The sequence below is a fragment of the Salvelinus namaycush genome, chromosome 16, assembly GCF_016432855.1.
Source record: "Salvelinus namaycush isolate Seneca chromosome 16, SaNama_1.0, whole genome shotgun sequence".
Taxonomy (NCBI): domain Eukaryota; kingdom Metazoa; phylum Chordata; class Actinopteri; order Salmoniformes; family Salmonidae; genus Salvelinus; species Salvelinus namaycush.
In genome coordinates, this window is record NC_052322.1 from 20,112,999 (window position 1) to 20,128,874 (window position 15,876).

A 15,876-nucleotide genomic window follows, 5' to 3' on the forward strand; every position below is an offset into this window, starting at 1 on the left:
TTTTCCTCTAATGATTTATTCTTTAAAGCATGCTGGTGTTTGTAATAATGAACCTGTTACACAATAACAGACCCATCTCTGATCAGAAGCCTTCCTCTGAAGAAGGTCAGTGTGTGGACCATAGACTGTAAAAAGAGGACCGTTGTTGGAGTTAATTGTCAAAATGAAACATAATATTGAAATGAATGAAACATACATTGAGTGTACAAAACATGCTTTTTCCATGATAGATTAACCAGGTGAAAGCTATGATCCCTTATCGATGTCATCTGTTAATGAAGGGGAGGAGACAGGTTAAAGAAGGATTTTTAAGCCTTGAGACATGGATTGTGTGTGTGTGCCATTCAGAGGGTGAATGGGCAAGACAAAATATTTAAGTGCCTTTGAACAGGGTATGGTAGTAGGTGCCAGGCTCACCGGTTTGAGTGTCAACAACTGCAACGCTGCTGGGTTTTTCCACACTCAACAGTTTCCTGTGTGTCTCAAGAATGGTCCACCACCACAACCAGCCAACTTGACAACTGTGGGAAGCATTGGAATCAACATCAGCCAGCAACCTTGTGGAGCGCTTTCGACGCCTTGTAGAGTCAGTGCCCCAATGAATTGAGGCTGTTCTGAGGGCAAAAGAGGGTGCAACTCAATATTCGGAAGGTGTTCCTAATGTTTTGTACACTGTGTATATTCAGATATGAAATGAGAAATTGTAGTTTAATGAATTTATTTCTCCTAGTACAAAACTTTCAGAAACTGTAGTTTCCACAATCTCTGAAAAGTGAAAGTTTAAAAAGTGTTTTACATTTCAACAAAAAACATTGAAAACAGGAACCAGCACCCAAGAGTATAAAAATAACTAGACTTGAAGTAAATGTGTTTTTGATCTAAAAATCAATGAATGTACACAATTTCTTTTTTTGAATATCATATGCTCACATAGGGAGGCTTTACGTCAAAGTGAGAACCTTGTATATAGTCTTATTCTATTGTGTTACTATTTCCTTTTTTGCACATTTTTCTTCCTTTTTAACTCTGCATTGTTGGGAAAGGGCTCATAAGTAAGCATTTCACGGCAAAGTCTACACCTGCTATATTCAGCGCATGTGACAAATACATTTTGATATGATAGGTTGTCAAAACATACACACCAACATTCACAGTCCAGGTTTGCACATTCAGTCTTTCAATCTCACTGTGTGGGACCAACACTCTGTTTTGGTTCTCACAGAATATTTAGCCAACTATTTGGTTGAACAAACATTTCCAATCATTATTCTCATAAAATGTGTAACATTGCATTTAACACTCAGAGTAGAAAAAAAATGCTATGCTACAAAAACATTAAAGGCGGAATCTTAGTTTATATCGGCCTTGGTGAAATAATGTGACTGAACACTGCCAGCACATTCTTTTCTGAAGAACTCTCTAATGTGCATGTTTGGAAGCAGAGCGTGAGTGAGAGAGACAAATGCCCATGAAGACCCTCAAAGAAATGTAGAATCTGAGAAGGAATCCTCAAATCTTTAATGTACATTAATTAGATGGTCCTATACAAAAATAGATATAAGAATAGCTTCCCACAATAAATGCTTACATGTTTATACTGGAATGAGTGTTCTCTTTCCACAAATTCACTTGAATATAATGTCAAGTGAATTTCTTCACGTTTGAGTAAATCCTATAACATGCACTGCGGGAACACAGTGACATTTTCTTACAGAACTTCCTAGATGGATGCCAGATTCACTCTACTGTGCAAAAAAGTGCCCGAAACAACATACAAACACAACATTTCTATTTTAGATCTGATCCCTCTAATACATCTTACAGTCAGTCACTCTCGCTGTTTCCTCTTGCCTTCTTATAGTACAGTGGTTTAATCTTTGAATGAGTCTGCTGGATAGGAGTATTGTATTCAAAGTATCCCCAACATGTTACAGATTAATATTTATCATTTATTGTGAAACTGGACATTGGCTTGATCGTTGAAAAACAGAACTTTCACTGTGAGGGTCAAACTTAGGAGATGGCACAGTTCTTGTCTTTGTCCTTTGCACCAAGGCCATTGGCCCTTCTCTTCCTGCTCAGGCTGTTTCTCAACCCCCTGTCCTTCTCTCCTTCTGTCTTTCCACCCCTCTCTCCTTCCCTCTCTCCATCCACAGACTGGGGCCTGTGGGTTAGCTGGGGGGGCAGGGGGATAGGCTGCCCCAGGAAGTAACCATCTTCTTCTGAGTCTGAGGAGGAGGAGCAGGTGGAGCAAGAGTCCTCATGTTTGTTGTACTGGGTTGGCTGGAGGTTGAGTAATGGGGGCTCTGTGACGCCAGGGGAAGAGAGGGAAACACTCTCCCTCTCTCGTCTCCTTTCTAGAGCATCCAGACGGGGCCTGTCCGGCTGAGAGTGACGGAAACGTGTCGCTGTGCCTAGGTGGAGAGTAGAGTCGGAAGCCACACGGCCACGGTTCCACCTCCGCCGTAAACTACGATGTTGGTATGAACCATCTGTGAGGAGACGCAAAAAATGAAAGACGGTTGGCATTTGTGATGAAAAGAAAAAAAGAGAACGAAAAGGGAAAAAAAGTTGTCTCTGTCTCTTACCCAGAAGGTCCATTTGAGGTGGAATGCCCCTCTGCATATGTAACCTGCTCCCAAAACCTCCATCCTCTGCCTGTTCTTCATCCCCCTCTCTTCTCTCCTTATCCTCCTCCTCTTCTTCCTCCTCCTCCTCATCCACAGAGTAGCTGCAGCTGATTGGCTCTCGGAAACTGACCCTGGCTGTCCCACTTCGACTTGATTGGGGGCTAGGGTCAGGGGGGCTTGGCTCTGGTTGGTGCAGATTTGGCCTGATTATCAAATCACAAGACTTGGGTTGAGGGGGCGGGAGGGGCAGAGGGGCAGCAGGACTGGGATGGTTTAGTGATGCAGGTAAGGAAGAGTTCCTCGGGGGAGGAAACACTGGGAAGAGGGAGAGAAAACAAATAAAATACCTCCATTTATAAATAAAAAAAGCAAGGGATACAATTTCTGTTGAATCAACTCACAATAACAGGAGGTGAGTAAGACTTGGTTACAGATTTATAGAATATAACTCAACTCTTGCTTGTGGCCAACTGTATCTAACAGAGCACCACAGTTAACTTTTTCATTCCGAACAGTCCCACTTTAACTTATGATGCATGTTATTGCCTTGTGTAATACCTTGCATAACTTGACTACTTCTCTCCACACAGTTCCCACAGTCCTTTGCAGTAGACGTTCCTCTACTGAAACTGGTGAGGGGGTGTCCCGCATAGCCATTGGGCTCTCCTAAAAACTCCAGACTACTGCCTGGATGCTTGCCACAATCTCCAGGGTACAAACTGCTGAGTGATTGGTCGACAGGACAAGATGGTCCCCAGTTATTGGCTAAGTGACAATGAGGAAGGGGAGAGTAGGACCCTCTGAGGTTAGGATGATCGTTGAGTGGTGGGGGGACTCCATTCGGAACATTAGTAGAGATGTGAACACCTGTGAGACAGATGAAATGAAGATAAAACACACCTTGCTTAAATAGAAAATGCTATGTAATCTTTGACAATTTCTAAAATCTATTGTTTTTGAGCATGTGATCAAAGTTACTTTGGATAAAAGAGCCTGCTAAATAAGTAAAATAATCTATGTGTATGAGTATTACAAAGCTGTTACATGCTGGGAAAATAAAAAGGCTCAGGCATGACCTACATAACATGTAAATGCCATCTGCATCTATGTATGTACAGTAAGCCCCTACGTCTATTTTCCAGTGCAGCATGAATGCAGACTTCTCCTGGGACAACAGGGATGTTGGCTCCCTCTGGTGGTTGCTGTGGGTAGCAGCGCTGCGGCTGCTGGATCTTCTCATCTGTCTCACAGCGTCTGTGCTGCGGATGTCGGCTCTGGAGGGCTGAGTCACACGAGTCTGAGTTATCTGGGTCCTCTCCCAGAGAGCAGGGCCTGGAGCAAAAGATGAGGCCCCCACGTGGGAGGAAGGGCCGCCCCAGCAAGGGGAGCCGACAGCGGGCACAGCAGAAACACGACTTGGCAGCATGCCAGTGCTGGCCCTCATAGGTCATTTGCCCCTGGTCTATACCTGGAAGACAAAGCGGGTCTAAGAAAATTGTCTGAGTGTGTATGGATTTCTCGATGTGTGAGTGGCTGTATACTTCTCGATGTGTGAGTGGCTGTATACTTCTCGATGTGTGAGTGGCTGTATACTTCTCTCTGTGTGAGTGGCTGTATACTTCTCTCTGTGTGAGTGGCTGTATACTTCTCTCTGTGTGAGTGGCTGTATACTTCTCTCTGTGTGAGTGGTTGTATACTTCTCTCTGTGTGAGTGGTTGTATACTTCTCTCTGTGTGAGTGGTTGTATATATATATATATATATATGTTTCCTTTTGTGCAAACATGGACCTGTGTTGTTCCAGTACCTATGTGTTCCCCACAGGTGTCACAGTACTCTGCATAGAGGGACTCATAGCAGGAGCAGCAGTACGGCCGGCACTCTCTCATGATGTACCGCTGTCCTCCCAACGCTGCTTCACACTCAAAACAACAGAAGTGCTTCATATGCCAGTGTCGGCCCTCTGCCTCCGTACACTCATCAGCTAGAATTATCTGCATTTCAGAAAGAGAGGAGGAGAGAGAGGGGGAGAGAGAGCAAGAGAGTGGGTGGAAAAAAGGGTAAGAGGCTCAGCAAATCACTATTGAACATTTCTGGTTCATGAGGAATGACAGCTCTGTTTTTCTCTAAGACTGTCTTTACAGTGTGACAGGGTACATCCTCTAAGGACTTGTGAAGGTCAGTCATGACAGACCTATGTCTACTTCATCTAATCTCTTAAGTCAGAAATACCAAGGGTCTAAACAAGAGTCTGTGTGGGTGTGTGCGTGCGTGGAAGAGCGATTTAAAAGGGGTTTGTGGAACAACAACATATGGCTGTCTCATTGAGGGACTAGATGTTCCTCTAGGGTCTACAGGCATGTAAATCAAATAAAGACACACTCTCCCAGCCCCGAGTACAAGTCTGCCAAAGATACAAATCTCCTCATAAGAGTCAGTGTTAGAACTGGAGAGTGGCGATTTGAAAAATTGAGATTTGTAGACAGGGCAGAGAGTGTATAAGCAGAGAGTGGATACACAGTTTGGAGAGCTTTGTGGACAGCACAGTATATGAGCAGACAGCGTACATAGTATGGAGAGATTTGTTGACAGGACAGGGCCGACAGAGTGCATGACCAGACAGTGGACTGGATACACAGTAAGCATATCATTTGTTGAACGGGGAAGAGTCATGACAGGACAGAGTCAATCACCTCATCACAGGCTTGGCAGCGCGGTTTGATCCTCTCAGCGTGGTGCCTGCCACAGTAGATCTGTCCATCCTGGTAGAAGTAGATGAGGTCCACCAGCAGCTCAGTACAAGAGGCACACTGGAAACATTGAGGGTGCCAGCAGCTCCCGTGACCAGCCCGGCTGGCAAACACCGCTATATCCCCACCACAGATCTGTCTGCCACACTGAAACACAGAGAATGACAGAGAGACAAAACAATAGGTAAACAAAATGTAAATGAGCATGTGAGAACACAAGTGTATACATAACAGACCTCGGTTCAAATACATCCCAGCTCGCACATTTGATTCCTTGGAAGTTGTGGGAACGTACATTTTTGGTTTCCCATTTGTTCTGGGAACGAAGCCATACGCTTCCTGACTAGTAAAACTGAACTTTTTTTTTTAAACGCTCCGAGAACAGAACTAAACATTTTGCCTGTTCTGGGAATGTTTATTTTTAGGTTGCAGGGAGGTTCGGAGAACTTTTTGCTCTGGTTCCTTGACAGTTTTCCTGGGAGGTTTTATTAACTCAGAGAACTAAAATGATAGGTTATTTGTAGGTTTAAAAATAAAATAAAAAGTCACTGAATGTTTCTATAAGACTTTTAATAACACTGCTAGCTTATTTTGGGTTAACTTTTTTGAACTCCAAGAACAGATAGGACACATGGAAATTAATTTCCTTAGGCATTAATCATGGAAACACATTTATTTTTTTAATTGTGACACGGCATCAGTGAGATTCGAATTTATAATCCTCTGTTCTCTATCCATGGAATTAGTTCACTGCGCCACCAGGATGGAGCAAGCCTGACATGTTTTTAGTCTATTCAAAAATACCCCATTTCAAAGGAAACAAGCACTCATTAAGATCAGGTGTGGCCAAATAGTGGGCGAGACCAACATACCTGAAAACACTTAACAAGAGAGGATAGAGAGTGTTTTGTTGATGCTGAGAACGTAATGTACATGTTTTTAAATAACATTCTTGGAACGTTCTCTGAACATTAAACATGTTCTTGTTTTTTTATGGAAAGTTCTCTTAGCGTTCTAGGAACAATTTGAGAATATGACTAAATATAACCATAAGGAAACATTATGCAGAAGTACTGAAATTCCCACAGAAGAATGTTGTTTCTTGAAGTTCTCTGAACTATGAGACCATTCCCAATGTAAAACCATTTGGAGAATGTTCCTAGAACATTACCAAAATTGTATTAAAATGTAACCATGTTTGAACTTTTAGGGAAAGTTCTGTTAAAGTAATGCTAGCACGCATGGTTGATTCACAATCATTGCCCTACTACGTAAACAGAGGACATCCAAGATGGAAAATTAATAACTTCAGTGGGGTAAGGAAATGTTCAGTCTAAAATTAATTAACTAACTAGTTAATTTATAACAAAACATACATTTGATTAGCTAGACGATTTTGAGTTGATAGCAAGCAAGCTAAAGTTTAAAGTGACTTTCTATGTGCTGAACAATGCAAGCTAACACTTGCTAGCCACACGATCGTAACATTTAACAGGTTGCAGTTGTCTAATATGTCACTTGTTTTAGTATAGAAGGTTTATTATAACGTTTTGAAAATGTGTGCGATGATTTATGCGCCCTATTCATGATGTTAGTGGCAAACGATGTCTGAAGTCCAACGGTTTATGCGAGCTAGCTACTGTGTGTGTGTGTGTGTGTGTTTGTTTATTACGGAAGGGCTGGCTGCAAACGGAAGGGCTGGGGTGGTCCTACGTAAAACAGTACATCATGATTAATTCAAGTTTACATAAAGTTTTATTGACTCCAACCTAAGTGTTTCAAACACTCCACAAATTTCTTGTTAACAAACTATAGTTTTGGCAAGTCGGTTAGGACATCTACTTTGTGCATGACAAGTAATTTTTCCAACAATCGTTTACAGACAGATTATTTCGCTTAATCACAATTCCAGTGGGTCAGAAGTTTACATACACTAAGCTGACTGTGCCTTTAAACAGCTTGGAAAATTCCAGAAAATTATGTCATGGCTTTAGAAGCTTCTGATGGGCTAATTGACATCATTTGAGTCAATTGGAGGTGTACTTGTGGATGTATTTCAAGGCCTACCTTCAAACTTAGTGCCTCTTTGCTTGACATCATGGGAAAATCAAAAATCAGCCAAGATCTCAGAAAAACAATTGTAGACCCCCAAAAGTCTGGTTCATCCTTGGGAGCAATTTCCAAATGCCTGAAGGTACCACGTTCATCTGTACAAACAATAGTACGTAAGTATAAACACCATGGGACCACACAGCCGTCATACCCTCAGGAAGGAGACGCGTTCTGTCTCCTAGAGATGAACGTACCTTGGTGCGAAAAGTGCAAATCAATCACAAAACAGCAAAGGACCTTGTGAAGATGCTGGTGGAAACAGGTACAAAAGTATCTATATCCACAGTAAAACGAGTCCTATATCGACATAACCTGAAAGGCCGCTCAGCAAGGAAGAAGCCACTGTTCCAAAACAGCAATAAAAAAGCCAGACTACGGGTTGGAACTGCACATGGGGACAAAGTTCATACTTTTTTGAGAAATGTCCTCTGGTCTGATGAAACAAAAATAGAACTGTTTGGCCATAATGATCATCATTATGTTTGGAGGAAAAAGGGGGAGGCTTGCAAGCCGAAGAACACCATCCCAATCGTGAAGCACGGGGGTGGCAGCATCATGGTGTGGGGGTGCTTTGCTGCAGGAGGGACTGGTGCACTTCACAAAATAGATGGCATCATGAAGGAGGAAAATTATGTGGATATATTGAAGCAACATCTCAAGACATCAGTCAGGAAGTTAAAGCTTGGTCGCAAATGGGTCTTCCAAATGGACAATGACTCCAAGCATACTTCCCAAGTTGTGGCAAATGGCTTAAGGACAACAAAGTCAAGGTATTGGAGTGGCCAACACAAAGCCCTGACCTCCATCCCATAGAAAATGTGTGGGCAGAACTGAAAAAGCGTGTGCGAGCCACTGGGAATGTGATTAAAGAAATAAAAGCTGAAATAAATAATTCTCTCTACTATTATTCTGACATTCACATTCTTAAAATAAAGTTGTGATCCTAACTGACCTAAGACGGAATTTTTACTGGGATTAAATGTCAGGAATTGTGAAAAACTGAGTTTAAATGTATTTGGCTAAGGTGTATGTAAACTTCCAACTTCAACTGTATGTGCCTGGCTTGGTGTGTATTTCAGTATCTGGTATTTAAAATGCTTTTTTTCTGTGTATTTGAGCCTTTTCAAAAGAGCCCAAAATAAGTATCTTTGAGTATTTGAATGGTTATTTGTAAAAACCAAAGTCTAACAAATTTTATTTGAGAGTATTTTAAAATACTTATTTCAAATATTATTTTTAAATACCTGGGTTAAATGCATGGGAGTGTATTTGAGTATTTTAAAATACTTTCCAAGTTAATTTCCAAATACATAAAAATATTAAACCACTTGTATTTTCAAATAAAATGTGAATACTTACTTCAAATGTGAAAATAATTGAGATATTTGAACCCAGGTCTGATACATACACCAAAAACCAGAGAATTCCCTAATTCCTCCTGTCTCCATCTCCCTGGTTCCTCACTCACTGTATCCATCCCACCCTAGTCTCCTTCCTGATCTCCCCCCCCCCCCCCCCCTCCCTCAGCAGTATCTACCTGTTGGCAGATGGCTCCGGTCATGGTGACAGGGAACAGTCTGACCATGCCTCTGCCCAGGTTCTCTCTTTTCCTCTGCTGACTGAACATACACAGCTCCTTCTTTTCCTCCTCATCCAGATGGTTACAGTATTGAGGCTGGAAACACAAAACACATACAGAAGTTATAATGCTGACTCAAGCAGAACAAACTAGTGAGGAACAAAACGCCAGTACCAGTCAAAAGTTTGGACACCTACTCATTCAAGTTTTTTTTCTTTTTTACTATTTTCTACATTGTAGAATAATAGTGAAGACATCAAAACTAAGAAATAACACATATGGAATCATGTAGTAACCCCCAAAAAAGTATTAAACAAATCAAAATATATTTGAGATTTGAGATTCTTCAAAGTAGCCACAGCTTTGCACATTCTTGGCATTCTCTCAACCAGCTTCAGGAGGAATGCTTTTCCAACAGTCTTGAAGAAGTTCCCACATATGCTGAGCACTTGTTGGCTGCTTTTCCTTCGCTCTGCGCTCCAACTCATCCCAAACCATCTTAATTGGGTTGAGGTCAGCTGATTGTGGAGGCCATTTCATCTGATGCAGCACTCCATCACTCTCCTTCTTGGTCAAATAGCCCTTACACAGCCTGGAGGTGTGTTGGATCATTGTCCTGTTGAAAAACAATGGGATGGCGTATCGCTGCAGAATGCTGTGGTAGCCATGCTGGTTAAGTGTGCCTTGAATTCTAAATAAATAACTGACAGTGTCACCAGCAAAGCACCCCTACACCGTCACACCTCCTCCTCCATGCTTCACTGTGCGAACCACACATGCAAAGATAATCCGTTCACCTACTCTGCGTCTCACAAAGACACAGCGGTTGGAATCAAAAATCTCAAATTTGGACTCCACCGGACTAATGTACATTGCTCGTGTTTCTTGGCCCAAGAAAATCTCTCCTTATTTTTTATTTTATATTTAACCTTTATTAACTAGGCAAGTCAGTTAAGAACAAATTCTTATTTACAATGACGGCCTACCAAAAGGCCTCCTGCGGGGATGGGACCTGGGATTAAAAATAAAAAATAAATATAATATAAACATAGGACAAAACACGTGTCACAACAAGAGAGACAACACTACATAAAGAGAGACCCAATACAACAACATAGCAAGGCAGCAACATGACAACACAGCATAATAGCAACATAACATGGTAGCAGCACAAAACATGGTACAAACATTATTGGGCACAGACAACAGCACAAAGGGCAGGGTAGAGACAACAATACATCACAAAGCAGCCACAACTGTCAATGATTGAGTCTTTGAATGAAGAGATTGAGATAAAACTGTCCAGTTTGAGTGTTTGTTGCAGCTCGTTACAGTCACTAGCTGCAGCGAACTGAAAAGAGGAGCGACCCAGGGATGTGTGTGCTTTGGGGACCTTTAACAGAATGTGACTGGCAGAACGGGTGTTGTATGTGGAGGATGAGGGCTGCGGTAGATATCTCAGATAGGAGAGAGTGAGGCCTAAGAGGATTTTATAAATAAGCATCAACCAGTGGGTCTTGAGACGGGTATACAGAGACGACCAGTTTACAGAGGAGTATAGAGTGCAGTGATGTGTCCTATAAGGAGCATTGGTGGCAAATCTGATGGCTGAATGGTAAAGAACATCTAGCCACTCGAGAGCACCCTTACCTACCGATCTATAAACTACGTCTCTGTAATCTAGCATGGGTAGGATGGTCATTTGAATCAGGTTTAGTTTGGCAGCTGGGGTGAAAGAGGAACGATTACGATAGAGGAAACCAAGTCTAGATTTAACTTTAGCCTGAGCTTTGATATGTGCTGAGAGTGTACCGTCTAGCCATACTCCCAAATACCTGTATGAGTTGACTACCTCAAGCTCTAAACCCTCAGAGGTATTAATCACACCTGTAGGGAGAGGGGCATTCTTCTTACCAAACCACATGACCTTTGTTTTGGAGGTGTTCAGAACAAGGTTAAGGGCAGAGAAAGCTTGTTGGACACTAAGACAGCTTTGTTGTAGAGCAGTTAACACAACATCTGGGGAGGGGCTAGCTGAGTATAAGACTGTATAATCTGCATATAAATGGATGAGAGAGCTTCCTACTGCCTGAGCTATGTTGTTGATGTAAATTGAGAAGAGTGTGGGGCCTAGAATTGAGCCTTGGGATACTCCCTTGGTGACAGGCAGAGGCTGAGACAGCAGATTTTCTGACTTTATACACTGCACTCTGAGGTAGTTAGCAAACCAGGCCAAAGACCCCTCAGAGACACCAATACTCCTTAGCCGGCCCACAAGAATGGAATGGTCTACCGTATCAAAAGCTTTGGCCAAGTCAATAAAAATAGCAACACAATATTGCTTAGAACCAAGGGCAATGGCGACATCATTGAGGACCTTTAAGGTTGCAGTGACACATCCATAACCTGAACGGAAACCAGATTGCATACCAGAGAGAATAGTATAGACCTCAAGAAAGCCAGTCAGTTAATTATTGACATGTTTTTCCAACACTTTTGTTTAACAGGGCAAATTAGAAATAGGCCTATAACAGTTAGGATCAGCTTGATCTCCCCCATTAAATAAAGGACAAACCGTGGCTGCCTTCCAAGCAATGGGAACCTCCCCAGAAAGGAACGACAGGTTAAAAAGTTTGGCAATAGGCTTGGCGATGATAGGGGCAGCAACCTTAAAGAAGAAAGGGTCTAAACCATCTGACTCAGATGTTTTTATGAGGTCAAGTTTAAGGAGCTCCTTTAGGACCTCGGACTCAGTGACTGCCACATCATCAACCATATCATCAACATTAAGGGACATGGGCAGCTGTGAGGAGGAGGGTTTATTCTCCATGTCTTTAACCGTTTTCCAGAACATCTTGGGGTTAGATCCACAGAGAGAGTACTGCTCCTTAAAGTTACTAACTTGCCTCCTGGATAGCCTGAGTGCACTTATTTCTCATTTGCCTGAACGAGAGCCAGTCAGCCTGAGTATGCGTGTGCCGAGCCTCGCGCCAAATGCAATTCTTGAGGTGGAGTAACTCCGCAAGATCACGGCCGAATCAGGGGCTGAACCTGTTTTTAATTCTAATTTTCTTTATGGGGGCGTATTTGTTAACAATACCACTGAAAATATCAAAAAAGAAGGTCCAAGCGTCTTCAACAGAGGGGATCAAGCTGATTCTTTACCATTTTACAGAGGCCAGTTCATGAAGGAAGGCTTGCTCATTAAAGTTTTTTAGCAAGCGTCTATGACAAATCACGACAGGTCGTTTCACTGAGCAGTCATTATGAACACAGGCTGTAAAACAGTGATCACTAAGGTCATTACAGAAAACACCAGACTGATACCCATCAGGATTATTTGTGAGGATAACGTCGAGGAGAGTAGCCTTTTCTTGATGTTTGGAGTCATGCCTGGTGGGATTGGTAATAATCTGAGAAAGATTTAGGGAGTCCCATTGCTTTAGGACTTGGTCAGGTGGTTTAAGCATGTCCCAGTTTAGGTCACCTAGCAGGACAAATTCAGACTCAGTGTAAGGGACCAGGAGAGAGCTTAGGGCAGGTAGGGTACAGGCCGGTGCTGATGGAGGACAATAGCACCCAGCAACAGTCAACAAAGAGCTATTTGAAAGTTTAATGCTTAAAACCAGGAAATCAAATTGTTTGTGGACAGACTTGGTGGAGACAACCGAGCACTGAAGGTGACCCTTGGGAAAGATTGCCACTCCCCTACCTTTGGAAGATCTGTCTTGCCGAAAAAGGTTATAACCAGAAAGGTTAACATCAGTATTCAAAACACTCTTCCTTAACCACGTCTCAGTATTGACCAACATCTGGATTGGAGCTGTGAACCCACACTTTCAATTGATCAGAGCACAAGTCAGAATTGGGGCTAGCAACAGTAGATGGGCCAGGTTGTACATGCACATTTCCAGATATCATCAACAGTAATACAATCAAGGCACGGCAGAGGACAGGGAGAGCTCTGCATTGCTGATTTATGACATCTGAATGTTATAAATGTCCTTTAGTAGTGGTTTCTTTGCAGCAATTCGACCATGAAGGCCTGATTCACAAGATCTCCTCTGAATAGTTGATGTTGAAATGTGTCTGTTACTTGAACTCTGTGAAGCATTTATTTGGGCTGCAATTTCTGAGGCTGGTAACTCTAATGAACATGTCCTCTGCAGCAGAGGTAACTCTGATTCTTCCTTTCCTGTGGCGGTCCTCATGAGCGCCAGTATCATCATAGCGCTTGATGGTTTCTGTGACTGGACTTGAAGAAGTTCTTGAAAGTTTCCGGATGATGGACTGTTGTTTCTCTTTGCTTATTTGAGCTTTCTTGCCATAATATGGACTTGGTCTTTTACAAAATAGGGCTATCTTCTGTATACCAACCCTACCTTGTCACTACACAACTGATTGGCTCAAACACATTAAGGAAAGAAATTCCACAAATTAACTTTTAAAGACACACCTGTTAACCTGTCTGGGAACAGGGTTCCGCTAGCTGTTTCGCCAACAGCCAATGAAATTGCAGGGCGCCAAATTCAATCAACAGAAATCTCATTATTTAAATTTCTCAAACATACAAGTATGAGACAACATTTTAAAGATAAACTTCTCATTAATCCAACCACAGTGTCCGATTTCAAAAAGGCTTTTCGGCGAAAGCAGAACATATCATTATGTCAGCAACTAGTCACAGAAAGCATACAACCATTTTCCAACCAAAAAGAAGAGTCACAAAAAGCAGAAATAGAGATAAAATTAATCACTAACCTTTGATATTCTTCATCAGATGACACTCCCAGGACAACATGTTACACAATACATGCATGTTTTGTTCGATCAAGTTCATATTTATATCCAAAAACCTCAGTTTACATTTGGCTTTACCTCCAAAACATCCCGTAAATTTGCACAGAGCCACATCAATTTACAGAAATACTCATAATAAACTTTGATAAAAGATACAAGTATTATAGATATACTTGTCCTTAATGCAACCGCTTTGTCAGATTTCAAAAAAGCTTTACGTAAAAAGCAAACCATGCAATAATCTGAGTACGGCGCTCAGAGACCAAAACAAGCCAAACATATACCCGCCATGTTGCGGAGTCAACAGAAGTCAGAAATAACATTATAAATATTCACTTACCTTTGATGATCTTCATCAGAATGCACTCCCAGGAATGACAGTTCCACAATAAATGTTTGATTTGTTCAATAACGACCATAGGTCCAAATACCTCCTTTTTGTTTGCGCGTTTAGCCCAGTAATCCAAATGCTCAATGCGATCGCTTTGTTCAGACGAAAAGTCAAAAAAGTAATATTACAGTTCGTAGAAACATGTCAAACGAAGTACAGAATCAATCTTTAGGATGTTTTTATCATAAATCTTCAATAATGTTCCAACCGGAGAATTCCTTTGTCTTCAGAAATGCAATGGAACTCAAGCTAACTCTCACGTGAACGCGCATGGTCAGCTCATGGCACTCTGGGAGAGACCTTACTCAATCCCCTCTCATTCGCCCCCACTTCCCAGTAGAAGCATCAAACAAGGTTCTAAAGAGTGTTGACATCTAGTGGAAGCCTTAAGAAGTGCAATTTGACCCCATAGACACTGTATATTCAGTGTCTACAGCACAGGTGTCAAACTCATTCCACGGGGGGCCGAGTGTCTGCGGGTTTTCGCTCCTCCCTTGTACTTGATTGATGAATTAACATCACTAATTAGTTAGGAACTCCCCACACCTGGTTGTCTAGGGCTTTATTGAAAGGAAAAACCAAAAACCTGCAGACACTAGGCCCTCCGTGGAATGAGTTTGACACCCCTGGTCTACAGGCTCTCAAAGTGCTTGATAGGAAGCTCAATAGCCATCATCACTGTTACATCCTCAGAAAGCATGAGCTTCTGAGTTGGGAAAATCTTGTGCAATACACTGACGCATGTCTTTTATTCAAGATCCTAAATGGCCTGGCTCCCCCTCCACTCAGTATTTTTGTTAAACAGAAAACCCAAACATATGGCAGCAGATCCACAAGGTCTGCCATGAGAGGTGACTGTATAGTTCCCTTAAGGAAAAACACCTTTAGTAAATCCGCTTTCTCTGTGAGAGCTTCCTATGTCTGGAATACATTGCCATCAGACACATAACTGCACCACATATCACACTTTCACAAAATGCATGAAGACATGGTTAAAGGTGAATCAGATTTGTGAACATATTCCCTAGCTGTGTATTGCCGCTTTCCATGTTGTCTGTTGTCTGTAGCTTGTGAGGTGTGGAAACACTTTGTTGCTTTTATGAATTTTGTTTTGCTGCTTTTTGTTCTATGTTGCTCTGTCTGTATGCTACGTCTTGCTTGTCCTATGTTGCTCTGTCTGTATGCTATGTTGCTCTGCGTGTGCTCACTGCTCAATGATTGTCTATATTGTAATTGTTTTTAATAACCTGCCCAGGGACTGCGGTTGAAAATTAGCCGGCTGGCTAAAACCGGCACTTTTACTGAAACGTTGATTAATGTGCACTGTCCCTGTAAAAATAAAATAAATAAACTAAACGATTGGCAAAGAGTTGAAAAACTACAAACCTCAGATTTCCCACTTCCTGGTTGGATTTTTCTCAGGTTTTTGCCTGCCATATGAGTTCTGTTATACTCACAGACATCATTCAAACAGTTTTAGAAACTTCAGAGTGTTTTCTATCCAAATATACTAATAATATGCATATATTAGCAGTTGGGACTGAGTAGCAGGCAGTTTACTCTGGGCACGCTTTTCATCCAAACGTGAAAATGCTGCCCCCTATCCCAAACAAGT

The 15,876-nt window shown here is 41.9% G+C and overlaps 1 protein-coding gene across 1 annotated transcript in view; it reads right to left on the reverse strand.

The window, feature by feature from the left end:
* Window positions 1-1,494: 1,494 nt before the first annotated feature.
* Window positions 1,495-15,876, reverse strand: part of LOC120061148 (protein prickle-like) — a 42,717-nt gene continuing 28,335 nt past the window's right edge. Inside the window, exons 5-11 of the mRNA XM_039010722.1 lie at window positions 9,029-9,166; window positions 5,323-5,526; window positions 4,437-4,623; window positions 3,760-4,098; window positions 3,189-3,497; window positions 2,589-2,945; window positions 1,495-2,492 (exon numbers count right to left, since the gene is read on the reverse strand). Coding sequence (XP_038866650.1) covers window positions 2,014-2,492; window positions 2,589-2,945; window positions 3,189-3,497; window positions 3,760-4,098; window positions 4,437-4,623; window positions 5,323-5,526; window positions 9,029-9,166 — 2,013 coding nt within the window. The 3' untranslated portion in view covers window positions 1,495-2,013. The remainder of the gene's footprint in view (window positions 2,493-2,588; window positions 2,946-3,188; window positions 3,498-3,759; window positions 4,099-4,436; window positions 4,624-5,322; window positions 5,527-9,028; window positions 9,167-15,876) is intronic.